The following is a 13,081-nucleotide window of genomic DNA, read 5'->3' as shown; positions in this document are numbered from 1 at the left end:
TACGACAATCTTTGATATGACATTGCACGAAAAGTGCGAGTCTGATGAAAACGTTTGGACAACACGGTCGTCGTATTGAGACGTAAATCCAGGATCCCGTGCGGCACGCGATCATCCGCGAAGAATCTTCTTCCACTTCTCGTGACCCGGATTCGAAGTCGTGATTCGCTGTTCTAATGGGACGTTATCGTGATACGTTAGTCCGCGTTAGGGATCACCTGGCTGGGAATCTGCCACCCACGCGAACCACCGTGCCTGTACCTATATCGTCGATTATGAAACGAGAATTACGCGGACGACGATCGCAATAAACGAGCAATAAACGAGCTCCAATTTCCCCAACACGGATAAACATGACACGTACCGATTCAATTATCAGAATTCTCGAGGGTGATTCGAGAAAAATTTTGCCGCTGGGAATTTTCGTGGGAAAGTCGGCTCAGATCTACGGTGGCTGATATCGAGCTTAATAAATGGTTCTGGTGATTATTTTTTTTTCTTTTTTTTTTTTGAATTGTCAACGTAGTACGAGCGAGGAAGCACGGAGTCACGGGATTTACGAGCACGTGCTCGGTAATATTTTTCGAATTTTTTTCAAACAGCAATGAGCATTGAATCCACGAGGTTCGCCTTGTTTAAAAAGATGGATGGAAGTGTCAAGATTTTAATTAACGCGAACATTAACTTGAGAACCACGGACTGGCGTCTATTCTTAGAATAGAATTGCAAGGAGGAAAAAAAAAAAAAAAACATTTCCTTCGTCGACGGTTTATCGAGACGGTAGATCGCGCGCTCGCAAGAATTTCCTGCGGTCAGAGGGTAAATAAGAAAAGTCGAGGGTTTTCGAGAGAAGAAACCTGACGCGTTCGGCTGCCACCCTTTGGCTCGTTCATCAATAAAACATCCGCGAGCGAGATTAAAAGGACAGAAAAGGAACGAGACCCTCTCGGCGTACCTACGCATACCTGCACGAAAACGTGGAAACAGGTTTGCGAGCAAGAGGATCCGCTCCACCGTGTATGTCATTCCGAAGCCCACGTAAAATCCGTCGGATTAATACTCGTCCAGTCGTGCAGGATCTCCCAACTAAGTGTGTGTACATGTGTGTGTAAAAAACAAAATCGGGGGAAAACCTGGTCGAGTCAAAATTCGAGATAATTCGGCGGGATAAGATGGAAAAAAAAGCATCGCGATAACCAACGCGTATTGAATTCCACGAGAGACGCAGAAAGCGTATCGTCCACCGGGAATCGACCGTAAAGATTACCTTCTCCGTCGAGACGGCCCAGTGGAAAATAATTCACCGGCACTCGTACGAAACGTGCCGTTTAACACTTCGAGTGCCGCGTGTACCAAATTTGGTATACGGTGAACCTCAGTTGCGCACGCCATGTAAAGTTTCTGCTTCGTGCAACAACTTCTTCTTCTTCGTTATCTCTTAAAATATTTTTAATACGAATGGTGTTGTTCTTTTTCTTTTTTTTTTTTTTATGTTACCTAACGTACTTTCTGGCTTCGACGTTTATTGTAACAATAAATAAATTACGAGCTCTCAGAAAAGCTAAAAAGGTATATAACAGATTTCCGAAATTTCGACATCGTGTACCGTTAGTGGTGCACGCGGCATTTTGAGACAGTTCGTTCAAAACTCGACGCTCGACATGTTAAATAAAACGTCCACGATAAAACAGATTTCCTTAACTCGGGTAACACAAAACCGAGACTGAGAGTGAGAAAAATGTGCGAGATAAGCGATGACCGAGTCGTTCCTTTATCGTGCTTTTATCCTGAGAAACGCACGGATCAGACACTCTGGGTTCCGGATACAGGGCGCGCGCAAGCAGAATTCTCGGTTGGTCCCTTCCCTTATTCCCGACTTCGTCCTTGCGCCTAGACTTGCCACCTTCGCATGTGTGTGTTTCTGGTGGACGCGTACACGCGCGTAGTCCGGGGAGGAAGAGAAAAAAAAGAAGCGATCGTCTCGGCCGCGGCCGTGGAGTGCGCCGCGGAGAGCTCTCGGCCGCATGCAGGTTCGACGGTGCCGTGAGCGCGTTCGCTCGTCGTCTCCCTCTTGGTGGGAGATACGAAGGTATAAAACCGATCTGGCCGACTGCTGGCAGCCAGTCCAAAGGCCAGATGTGGCGGCGGCTCTAGTCGCACGCGTGCGAGAGAGACCATCACGACACGGCGTGCGGTACTCCCGCTTAGAAAACACACGCACCGCGAATAGTCACGTTCTGTGACCGGTGAAAAATCCCTTCGTGGTTCACGCTACCGGCGATCGCCCAGCCTTTCGTCTGTGAATTCGTGCGCTCGACTCGACTCAGCTCCCGAGAAAGAGAGAAGTACCTCTGAAGGGAAAAGGGGAGAAAGAAGAAGAAGAAGAAGAAGGGGAAATCTAAAGAGAAAGAGGAGCATACTTTCGTCCTGCTCTCTCAGATCGGAAAACACAGAAAGAGAGAGAGAGAGAGAGAGAGAGAGAGAGAGAGAGAGAGAGAGAGAGAGAAAAGACGTCGAGAGAGCTCTTGGCTCTCTAGAATTCGAGCAGGCTGATTGGTCGTTCAGTCACGAAGCGCAGAGAACCGAGAGGGAGAATTTCTTTTTTCTTTCCAAGGGTGCAATCGCGGTCCGTTTCTTGTGGAATATACGTGCAACTGTATGAGAGAGATCACCAGCCGTTCACGGGAGTGGTGATAAACGGAGAGTGCGGCTCCTAGGTGGAAATCTACCTTGGAGGAGACCTGGAGGTCTAGAGGCAGTGTATAGGGTATATAGAAGTGATCTATCGAAAGAGAAAGAAAGAAAAAAAGGGGGACGAAGGAAACTAGAAGACACCCTGGAACATGTCCGGAATCCGAATCAACGTGGAAGAGGCCTCCAACGACGAACACGAGGATCTTGTACCTGATGTAAGTCCATCATGAATTACACGTTAAAGATTATTTGCAGCCGAGAGCCGTCTCTAGGCTCTTCTCTAGCCGGCGGAAATCTAGAAGACAAATGATAGGCCGGTGTACCGCGGAACTTCCCGTGGTCCTTCTCTGTAACTATCTCTCTGCTTTCTATTCGTCGACTCCTTCCGCAATTCAGAAGTCTCGATTCCTCTGCGGCTCGACAAGATTTAATCACGATTACCGAACCGTTCGTTCGGACTTTCACGATGCAAAAGCGAGTCACGTTGGCGAGGTTTGTTTGACAGACAGCTGGAAAATGTAATAGGAGACCGACCGTTGGACCGGGCAAGTTGGCTCGTTGTCAGTCGAGGATAGAGGAAAGCTTACCGATAACTTTCAGACGAATTAGCTAAAATCGTAAATCTCTCCGTATTCGTCTAGTTTCTAGTGATTAGTGGCTTTAGGCTGGTTACGTAAAGCAGGCGTAAATTTTGAGGAAGCGTGCGAGAAAAATTTCACGACGTTATCCAACAGGAACTAGATTCTCCGGATTTGATCGTCGATAATTAACAATTACTGCTACTCTAGTCTTCTGTTCTATTTATTTATTCATTCGCTAATGAGAAATGGTTGAGAGTACAGTGAAAGGTTCGACCACTATCGGGGAAAGAAATTATAAAACATTCTATATAATAGAAAACTGAACAACTGTCCCGATTAATCGATATATCCCGGTAAAAGGCGTCGAACAGTTTAGGTTCACGGGCAACGTGCGCGTGTGTACGACCGCGTAACATCGCGTTCACCGCGAATACTTGATTAGTCTGACACTCATCCCCGATACGTTGCGTTTATGTAACGCAAAATCGAGCACATCGTGACGCCATTGACACGCAGCAGATAGATGTTGGTTGGGAAACGAGGAACAATATAGTTCTCAGATATTGATAGAAAATACCGCACGCGAAACCTACGTGTGCGAATGACACAGTGACGAATCGCGTACAAATTGCAATGTATGCGAATTGTGCAATCAAACGTGGCTGTTACGACCGTTCGTTTGTCAGAAATTCGTCTGGAACTTCCCCGCGATAAAGAATCGAACGCCGATTGAATCGAGGTCAGCTCGGTGCGTCTGTGAATTTTAACCTCTTCTTTCATCATTTTTCGAAGAGACTGTACACCTCTGCTCGAAAGTCTTGGGACAATCATTACCGTGTTGCAGAAAAATTGAAAATTAAAATGAGAATTGCCGAATATATTTTGTAGCGAGTGGATCGAGAAAATGGGACGAAAATTGCCGATAAAGACGAATTTCACTTTCGTGCCTACAGCGATACCTAAACTTTAAATACGATCTACTGAACCAGTCAGTTCCTTACACTTTTACGAAAAAGAGATCACTGATCACATTTGAAAGAAAACGAAACAAGTAGAACCGTCACATGTCACGGTGGGACGTGTAGGCGTTTTACGTAGACTGTGTGGCTCGTGTTGGAAAACGATTTCCATAATTCTGTAGCTTCGGGTTGATTCTCAAGGAGCCGAGTAACCAAGCCACCTGTAGGCCGTTTCTCACATTCGTGTTTCATAATTCTTTCACCGTCCTAACGTTTACGAGCTCAGGTTGCTTCTCGAGGCGTAGGGGAACTCTCGACAATAATTTTCAAACTGAAGTTTGCCGCCTGAACTACGATAAATATGAGAATTCATATCAACTTGTTGCAAAGATTTTGAAGAAAAAAAAAAAAGAATTTTCAATTTTCAAAAAAAAAAGATACGAAATTAACAGTTCGAAGAATTTTTTTAATTTGATAGATTAAATTAAATTTTTACAAATGTAAATGAAGCGCGATAGTAGAATTCTAGTAGTAGTAGTAATTAAAATTCATTAATTCTTTTCACCAACTATCACTTTTCATTCGCATAACAGAAGTTCGCGTTCTGGCAAGTAGATTCAGTTAACGAGATTTCATTATCATTAATCAGACGCTAAATTATCGTTCCAATAAACAAACGTCGAATAAATAAAACTCCAATGTACGATACAAACGTAACGATGCATCGCGAACGAGGCGCTGTACCCCACAACAAGTGAGTTATTAAGTTCAAGATTATGTGCAAGGCAACTTTCCTAATTAACAGGTTAAATATCGACCGGTTGAAAACATATTGGCGAGAAGAATCTTTTGCAATACAACGACGTCTTGTGTAACTTGACTGATCGGCCTTCCAGCTGAGTACATTAATATTAGGAAGGAACTTAATCGAGAGGAAGTTATCTCGATCCCACCGCGTTCACCTTGTACGAATTCGATAGCGAAACTCGGCAGAAAGCGGCTCGTGAAAGGTCAGAAACAAAGTGGCCGCTTTGACTAAGTTTAAATCAACGAGATACGATTGTTTACTCGAGATCAGCCCGAGATTCACGAATGAATCTCGTGACGCAGGCCGCAAAACGAAGAAGCAAGAAACAACTCGTGTCGATTTAGAAAAATGCGTGCTTCGGAAAAATTGACTAAAGCCGATAATGTTGGAAAAATTTCGTAGGAAAAGTTTCCATACAACAATACAAAGTATTTTTGATGGATTAGAAGTGTAGACTAAAAATACAAATTGGCGTTCTTAACTTTCGTTTACCAAATCGTGCAAATATCGACAACAACCTTCGCATTAATAAACGCAGGATTAATATAATTATCGCCGAAGCGTTCTCGCAGTGTCGAATTTTTAATCGATCCGCGATGTATCTCGCATTTGTCAAACGAGAATTTTCAGCGTCTCGAACAGTGGAACATAGCTATCGAGCTGAATGATTGAGCGCCCGTATCCACGAGAGATTAGAATACTAATTAATCTACGTGCGAAAACAATTCTCAGTCGTTGACCTTAGCAGCTTGGAACTCGCGCTTAGGAGGATTCGAGGATTTCACTTTCTACCTTGATATCTGGAAGACTCTGAAGTTTAATCTCCTTGCTAGTCATTAATCGGCGACAAAGTCATTTGTCTACTAAAAAAAAAAAAATTCGAAAAATTCGACGATATCGAGGATGAGCAACAAAATTTTTCGATTTGTTGAATCAAGGTCTGACGCAAGGACGCTGATCGACAGGAGGGAAAAAGTTTGGTGCGTTTTCGTCTAAGGTCGAAGCAGAGAAATCGATTTTGCAATATGGAGTGCTTTCTCTTGTTGCATGTAAATGTCGCCTGAGGGAAGGAATTCACGAGATCGCGACATTGATTCGTGCAACGCTCACGGGTGCCGTTGTTGTGACAGCGAGTTTCTTTGGGAAACAAGATCGTCAAAAGAAAAAAAAAGAAAACACATGTTTTTCTCGTTAATTATTTCCAATAGATAGAAATTATAACAAGAGTAAAACAGGCACAACGAATTTTACATTAAAAGCGATTAAACTGTCGAGTATATTTTTTTGCGTAAACGAACGACAAAAATTAATTTCAGATCTTGATCTGCTACTTGAAAACGATTATTAATGGATAAGGATGACAGAGAAATTCTGAAACACCGGCGGCAACCAGCGCTGTTATATAACTCCTCTTCTCCTGCTTCATTAGGGAAACAGATTTCGTTAGGTTACGTGATAGAAACGACGCGTGTCAAACTTTCATTCTCTGCTTCAAGACACCGCGATTATACCTAACGGATCCTGATATTCCCAATTCACAAGCACCCCCATCTTCGTAGTTAAATTCACAGGACTGCGCAGAAAATCCTGTCACCGACGACACAGTGATTTTCTAATGGTACTTGATCATATTGCGAAATATTAATTATTATTTAGAAACGAATCTTACTTTCGATGAGTAACCATTATACAAGAGTCGTAAAAACCAGTATCCCCACATTTTTCCACGCGTCATTCGCGCGGCCAAGCAAAGATCGTTTCGCTGATTCGTCTGATCGTGACAAGCCGCTTCTACTTCGACCGTCTTCAGCCGTCGACGCGTGACGTTATCACACACAGCTCATCGAGAACGAAAAAAACAAGAGGAAAAACCAAGTCGAAGAGGAATAACGAGGTGGACGAACGTCGTCTGCAAGCTTTCAGTGCTAGATTAGATTTCTTTACGTTGTAAATGCAAATGGGGGCCAGAGAGACGATCGTTTCCAAACGACCTAGAGAAGGTCCCGAGGATCGACAAGAGGACCGGCAACAGGTTCTTCCAGATCTGGAGGAGCGTGCTCGTGACAATTCGCGCCGATGATGGAGAACATAATGCCAGTATCGATCGTCATCGACCATCGTTATTATCACAGCGTAACGAGGCTCGAGAGACGGTTGGAAGACGCGTGAATAATTTGCGAAAAGAACTGACCGTTATGAAATCAATGGATTCTCTTGGTTGGATTCGGTTGGTTTATTTATAGCCTCGCGCATCGCGTTGATTTATGGATTTTTGCGAGGACTTTTTCTTTTCGGCAAGAAAAAATCTCAAAGGCGAAGAACGTTGGATCGAGCCAGAGAGGTTCGAAGATTGGTTTGAATCTCGGTTTCGTGGTCACTGATCGCGACAAACGAACGGGATCAAGGATAAAAAGTTATCGGTCGTAATGATGATGATAACGAATAAATCGGTCGTAATAGTCTTTTGTGCAAGGAAGTTAGAAAGCTGTCGAAAGTTACAAACGCACGAGCAGGATGGTTTTCGCGTATAGCGAAATTTAGATAAACGAAATGGAAAGTTTTCGTTACAACTTGTGCCTGTTGTTTAGAAAGATCGCGATCTTCTGTAGAAATCGGCGATGTGATCAGAGACCGAACGTTTAATTAAACACGTTTAATTAAATTCCTGAGGGAGAGGAAACATGGAAAATTAGGGCTTTTCGTAGATAAAAAGATAACAAGAACTGAGTCTCCGATTGTCGCGGCCGGTTTTCGAGGAAAGATTAATGAAGACAAACGATCGGCGAATTCGGCCAGAGAAAAGCAAGGGAGGATTAACCGAGCGTGCAAATCACTCGGACTAATTAAATTTGCGCGCGTACGCTCGGTGACATAACGTTGACGCATCGCGACGAAGACAAACTGTGCCATGGTTCACCCGAGGAGCTCGGATTTAATCGTAAGCCAACAGAGATAAAGCGCATCGTTCGCAAGAAAGTGGATCTGAGAACTTTTCGAGTAATTAAACGAATAAGGTATTAAAGTTGCACGGAATCACACGGGTCACTTCGATTAATTACTGTGATGACCGTATACGGTCATCTTTGGTTATAAATATTCAGACATCAAAATGTCAACAAGTGCAGAAATCAAAAGATAAAGATAATCAAGGATAATCAAGAATCACTTAACATGGTTGCCGACAACCTTGACCAATAATCGACGAACAATAGAACTTCATTTGCAATTTATTTAATACCCGATTAAACGAATCACGGATTCGAATTTCCATACAGTGGACGAACGAAAGTGTAAATGATTAACGTGATGCGAAGGCAAAGGCAACGTGAAACCAATCTAAAATCCAAGATATAAAAGATATAAAAGACATTCACTGAAAATATACATTGGCTGAGAAATTAGTATGACCAATCACGTTAAACATGTAATAAAAAGTAATTGGCCGTTCAAACGCTTTTTCATCCCTGGCGAAATATATACTCGTATTAAATATCATGTTACATTTTCAGATTCGTTCCATAATCATAATAGTACTCGCATGATATAGTTAAGGAAATCTCATGTAACAAACGTAACAAACTTAGCGATGCCCGCAAATGTATGAAACGCTTCCAAACACGATCAATTGCACACGTACGAGCCAAATTGAACAAACCAATAATTTGATAAAGATCCGTGGCATTCTTTCCTCCAAACAGATTATTTGGTATCGAACTGCAAGAGACTCTGTTAATTTCTTATCCTCGGCTACGTGCATACATTCCGAAATGGTGTTAGCACGTTACGAAAGAGACAGGTAGATTCGCAAACAGGGTTCCGGAGCCGGAGTCGGGCGACACAGCTCGCGGAAGTGGAACGGCGTGGCCGTTTCGATTTTTAAGAGTCCTTCGACCGCTCATGCAACAGCCACTACCGCTTACCCAAAGATAAGCACGTTCGTTCTGCCGGGTGAAAACCGTGGAACGTGTACGCACACAAGATTCAACGACGCTCAACGTGATTCGTATAGGTGAGGCAGACGCGCGAGCAAACGGCTTTCTTCTTCCTCTTCTCCAAACGTGTCTTTATTTTACACACTCTCGAAGATTCTCTCCGCGTAATCACTTTCCTTCTCTCCGGCTAGTCTATTCAGTGAATCAGTGAAACGGCGCGGTGTGTATTTGCCAAGAGTTCGGATACGCGACAAACATGCTTTCTTGCTGTTGTGAAATTTCAATAGGACGAAGGAGCTGTTAATGGAAAAATAGAGGAATAAATGATTTAAGAAACAATTTTCGTACAACCGTGAGTCATTAAGGAATTAATTATCAATGAATCATAAACACTTGAAGCAGTGTCGATGCAGAATTGAAAATCACTGAGAGATGATGACGACGATGAGCGTATATTGGAAACTTTCCAAAATATTTGTAATTCCGTTTGTCGAGAAATGTCAAATTTGCATCGCAATGAATAGCGTAAAGGCAGAATGGCTTTTGTGGGAAAGATTGCAATAAAAGTCTGATTTGAAATTGATGCTCGTTTACATTTTCCTCTTACATTTCCACGCACTATGTTCAATTTACGTAAAATTAAGTTGCAAATACAATTTAAACATTTGTTTTTTTTATAAAAAAAGGACTTGTCTCATTGTCTTGCTGTCATCTTGCTTTGAAAAAATGCTAAAGTGATCTCAAAAGGAATGTCTAATAAGGGGAAGAATGAGAGTACGTTTATGTGATCTCGATCGATTGACCTATTTTCGATCGGTTTGGTATCTGCTAATTGGCAATTGTACCGACCTCGCGGAAAGAGGAAGGCGAGAAGGACGCTTTAGACAAACTAAACGATTCACGTTACACTTTTCACACTTTTGCGAGACACCTTCGAGGACAAATCGTAAAAAAAAAAAGAAAATACTCGGAACGGAGGGACATAGGGACCTTGTCGCCACGGAAGCGACTTGAAACTGGCTATATCTATTCGATGTTCGGGGCTAATTGCATCCGGGATCGTTAAGATCATTTGAAAGCCATCCCTGTAGCGTTATTTTAACGAATATCGTGAATATAACCAACGAGACAATTACTATCCGAACAGCGATCTATCTAAATGGCCGTCAAGGTTATTAAACAGGATCGTTGAATATTACCAGAGCAGCTTCTTCTACGTATCAATTTTAATTCACGGATCATTTCGTGCTGGATATTGCTAAAAGTTCGATACAATTATTAGCCATATAAGGAAAATCCGTTTGATAAAGAGAAATAGGAAATTATTAATTATACAACTATTTTAGCAACTTGCTTCTCGCGCGTTTAGATGATTTCAAAATTTTAAGGAATTTCTAATATTGCCCGGTATGGCTTGGTGCGTAAAGGTTTATTACTGCAAGTATCTCAAGTATTTCCAGATGCATCGCTCTTCTACCTTCAAACCGACGATATGTGAAATTCAATACAGCCTCGTTAAACGAAGAATCTATCCGCGATTCATCCCGTATATCATTCGCCATGAATCTTCGTCTTCAGCGCGCACGACAGGAGGCCCGCAACGGTTTCACGCGCGGCAGAATCTCCGTTCGTAACGCTCGCCCGGTCTCTTTCATAATCTACGAGATGCCCGCGTTCCGTCTAGTCCAGAGCCAGCAGACGCACGGAGTCTCAAGGACGAGATCTCACGAGAATCTTCCATCATTACAAGTGATTCGATCGGAATATCGAAAGTCAATCGAGAGCCCATCATCTCCAACATCGACGCGCTGACTACCACGTCAAACATCGATTATAGCATCGATACACGGATGGCAGAAATTTCGTTTCTTCTTTCTTTTTTTTTTTTTTTTTCTTTTAATTTCTTTTTTCTTTTTATTCGATCTTAACATCGAGACTTCATCGGAAGAACCAGGACGAATCTCCGTGCGGCAAACAGAGTGAAGCCTCGATGCAATGGCCGATGTAATGAGCCCGGCTCGCGAGTTGCAAAATATGTAGACGATCGTGGCAAACGGGCCTTAGATTTATGCTTTCAGTGAAGCAACGCGGCGCGAGATCGGCGTGAAAATGGGCCGCGCTCTCGAAGACGCCGTCGAGGATGGAAATGAGACCGTGTCGAAACTTGTGCATTATTAAAATTATTGCCTCCCTGGTTCTGATCTTTATTGTGGCAAATGATGAGTTGTCGGCTAGGTCGTTTTACCGATACGAATGGAAGCTCTGCCTTGTGTTCTCTAATTAGATAACGAGCTAAATTCCCTGCTTTAATTGCGTTCACTTTAAGAAACATTGGTAAAACGATCGGTTTATAAAACAGTATTACGTACGTATACGAATGTGTTAATTATCAACTAACTATATCTTGAAGAAACAAGTCGTGGCGTAGTCTATCTGAAGTCTTCCTGATATTTCATAATATTCATAATATTTTTATGAATCAAATCTTTTGCACACTGTTACACATGCAAAGTTATTAAAAGGATCCCTGAACGAAACGAATCCTAGAGCAACGATCGTGGTGTTATTCATGATGGAAATTGCGAAGTTTCTGAGCTGCGATAAGCATTGAAGCTGCTCCGTATATAAGGAATTATGGGTCTTCGTGATTTCCTGACTATAGGACATGTGGACGTATAAATGTTAAATAACTTAATCTAATGTAATAACTAGTTCAGGTGACACGTAACATACTTGGATAACATGTGTTAATGAGCAACAGGAATTACTTTAAACGGGTCGTGATTTGGTTAATAGCGAAACATTTGAGGTAACGCTAAATTGCCGATAATTATCGAAAGTTGTTGTATCTTAACATTAAGATACAACAAGAAGGAATATTCTTTAGCTAATAACAAACTTTCTATTAATTTATTTGCCAACTATTGAGATACTTGTTGATATTCCTCTGTCATTATGAACGATAATTCTCTCAAGAAATATCGACTGTTGGAAGATGCTGAATGTCGAATGACAAAATTTCGACGAATAGCTAAAAAAACAAAAGCACATTTAATTTATTGCAACACATATCGCAGAAAATATTTGGACTTGAATACATTGAGAGTGCAACGTGAAATCCGGTTCGCCAGATTGTAGGTGTCGAATAGAAGAAACAAGCTCGTTCAGTCACAGCGAAAGGCAGAATGACTCAACATATTCATGAGTGCATGTTTTATTAAAATTCCTAGCGAATATCATAGCTTTTCGTGGAACTAGCGGTACGTTCTTGTAAATTGTCAAACAAGACCTTTTTCTCCTTTTGGAACGTACGGGCAGCATTGGGAATCCCAAGTTTTTATGGAACTTCCTTTTGTTAGCCGAGCTCTTTGTTTCGAGATTATAAAAATTTGCTCGTCCACCCCTCGCAAAAAAATATTGATATCTTTCCTCAACACAAGAGGCAAAAATAATCGGTCTAGATTTCAAAATACCGTAAACTTTGTACAATTTTAGGAGTCTGGCTCGTTCGATCTCTTTTTTTAGTTTTTAATTGTCCGTGTTTACACAAATTCAAGTTATAAATCCCACAGTTATTATCAGGAATTTAAGATAAGATAAAGAAACGAAGTAAAAAGCTAAGTGCCTGTAATCTTTTTCTTCAGAGAGCAATCGCTCGCGAAAATGATCTGCCACGAGATGAACAAGGTCAAACCACGGAATCTGTTATCGCTACCTTGTAACATATATCTTTTTATGATTGCACGCATCCGCGAGACACTCATTAGACACCGAGTTTTCTACCGATTCGTGGTATCAGTAACGAGAAAACGTATCCCGAGGTATCGATTGACATGGCGCTTCTGGCTGTTGATCCTCGACCTGCACTGGCTCGCGTTCGTGCAACCGGTTAACCAACGTCCAAGACATCTCCCAAGACCAGTGTTAAATTCCAACCGAGTCACTGGCTTTTTGGCGAACAAATCTTTTCCATAATGGATAAGAGCCGGAGGAAACAAAACGTCCACAAGGAGGCAATAAAAGGAGACGACTTCTTAACGTTCTACCGGGGTATTCCCAAAATCCTCTTCAGAATTTGTTTTCTCTCTTTTTTTTTTTTTTTTTTTT

At 42.1% G+C, this 13,081-nt stretch overlaps 2 protein-coding genes across 4 annotated transcripts in view; one reads left to right on the top strand and one right to left on the bottom strand.

Moving 5' to 3' along the window:
* The window catches only part of LOC122536779 (nuclear migration protein nudC), an 83,958-nt gene that overhangs the window by 64,973 nt on the left and 5,904 nt on the right, over positions 1-13,081 (bottom strand). The gene's annotated exons all lie outside the window — the stretch shown is intronic.
* LOC122536780 overlaps positions 1-13,081 on the top strand; it is a 57,899-nt gene that overhangs the window by 40,319 nt on the left and 4,499 nt on the right. The window contains exons 1-2 of one of the 3 annotated variants that reach the window (XM_043669453.1): positions 2,107-2,345; positions 2,407-2,909. The exons of 1 other annotated variant lie outside the window; for it this stretch is intronic. In XM_043669453.1, coding sequence (XP_043525388.1) covers positions 2,844-2,909 — 66 coding nt within the window. In that variant the 5' untranslated portion in view covers positions 2,107-2,345; positions 2,407-2,843. Of the gene's footprint in view, positions 1-2,106; positions 2,910-13,081 lie in introns of those variants that run through there. One more of the 3 variants, XM_043669452.1, reaches the window with a different exon arrangement.

The sequence above is a fragment of the Frieseomelitta varia genome, unplaced genomic scaffold (assembly GCF_011392965.1).
Source record: "Frieseomelitta varia isolate USP_RPSP 00005682 unplaced genomic scaffold, Fvar_1.2 scaffold_871, whole genome shotgun sequence".
Taxonomy (NCBI): Eukaryota; Metazoa; Arthropoda; class Insecta; order Hymenoptera; family Apidae; genus Frieseomelitta; species Frieseomelitta varia.
Note: the sequence above shows the minus strand (reverse complement) of the source record. Positions and strands in the feature narration are given on the sequence as shown.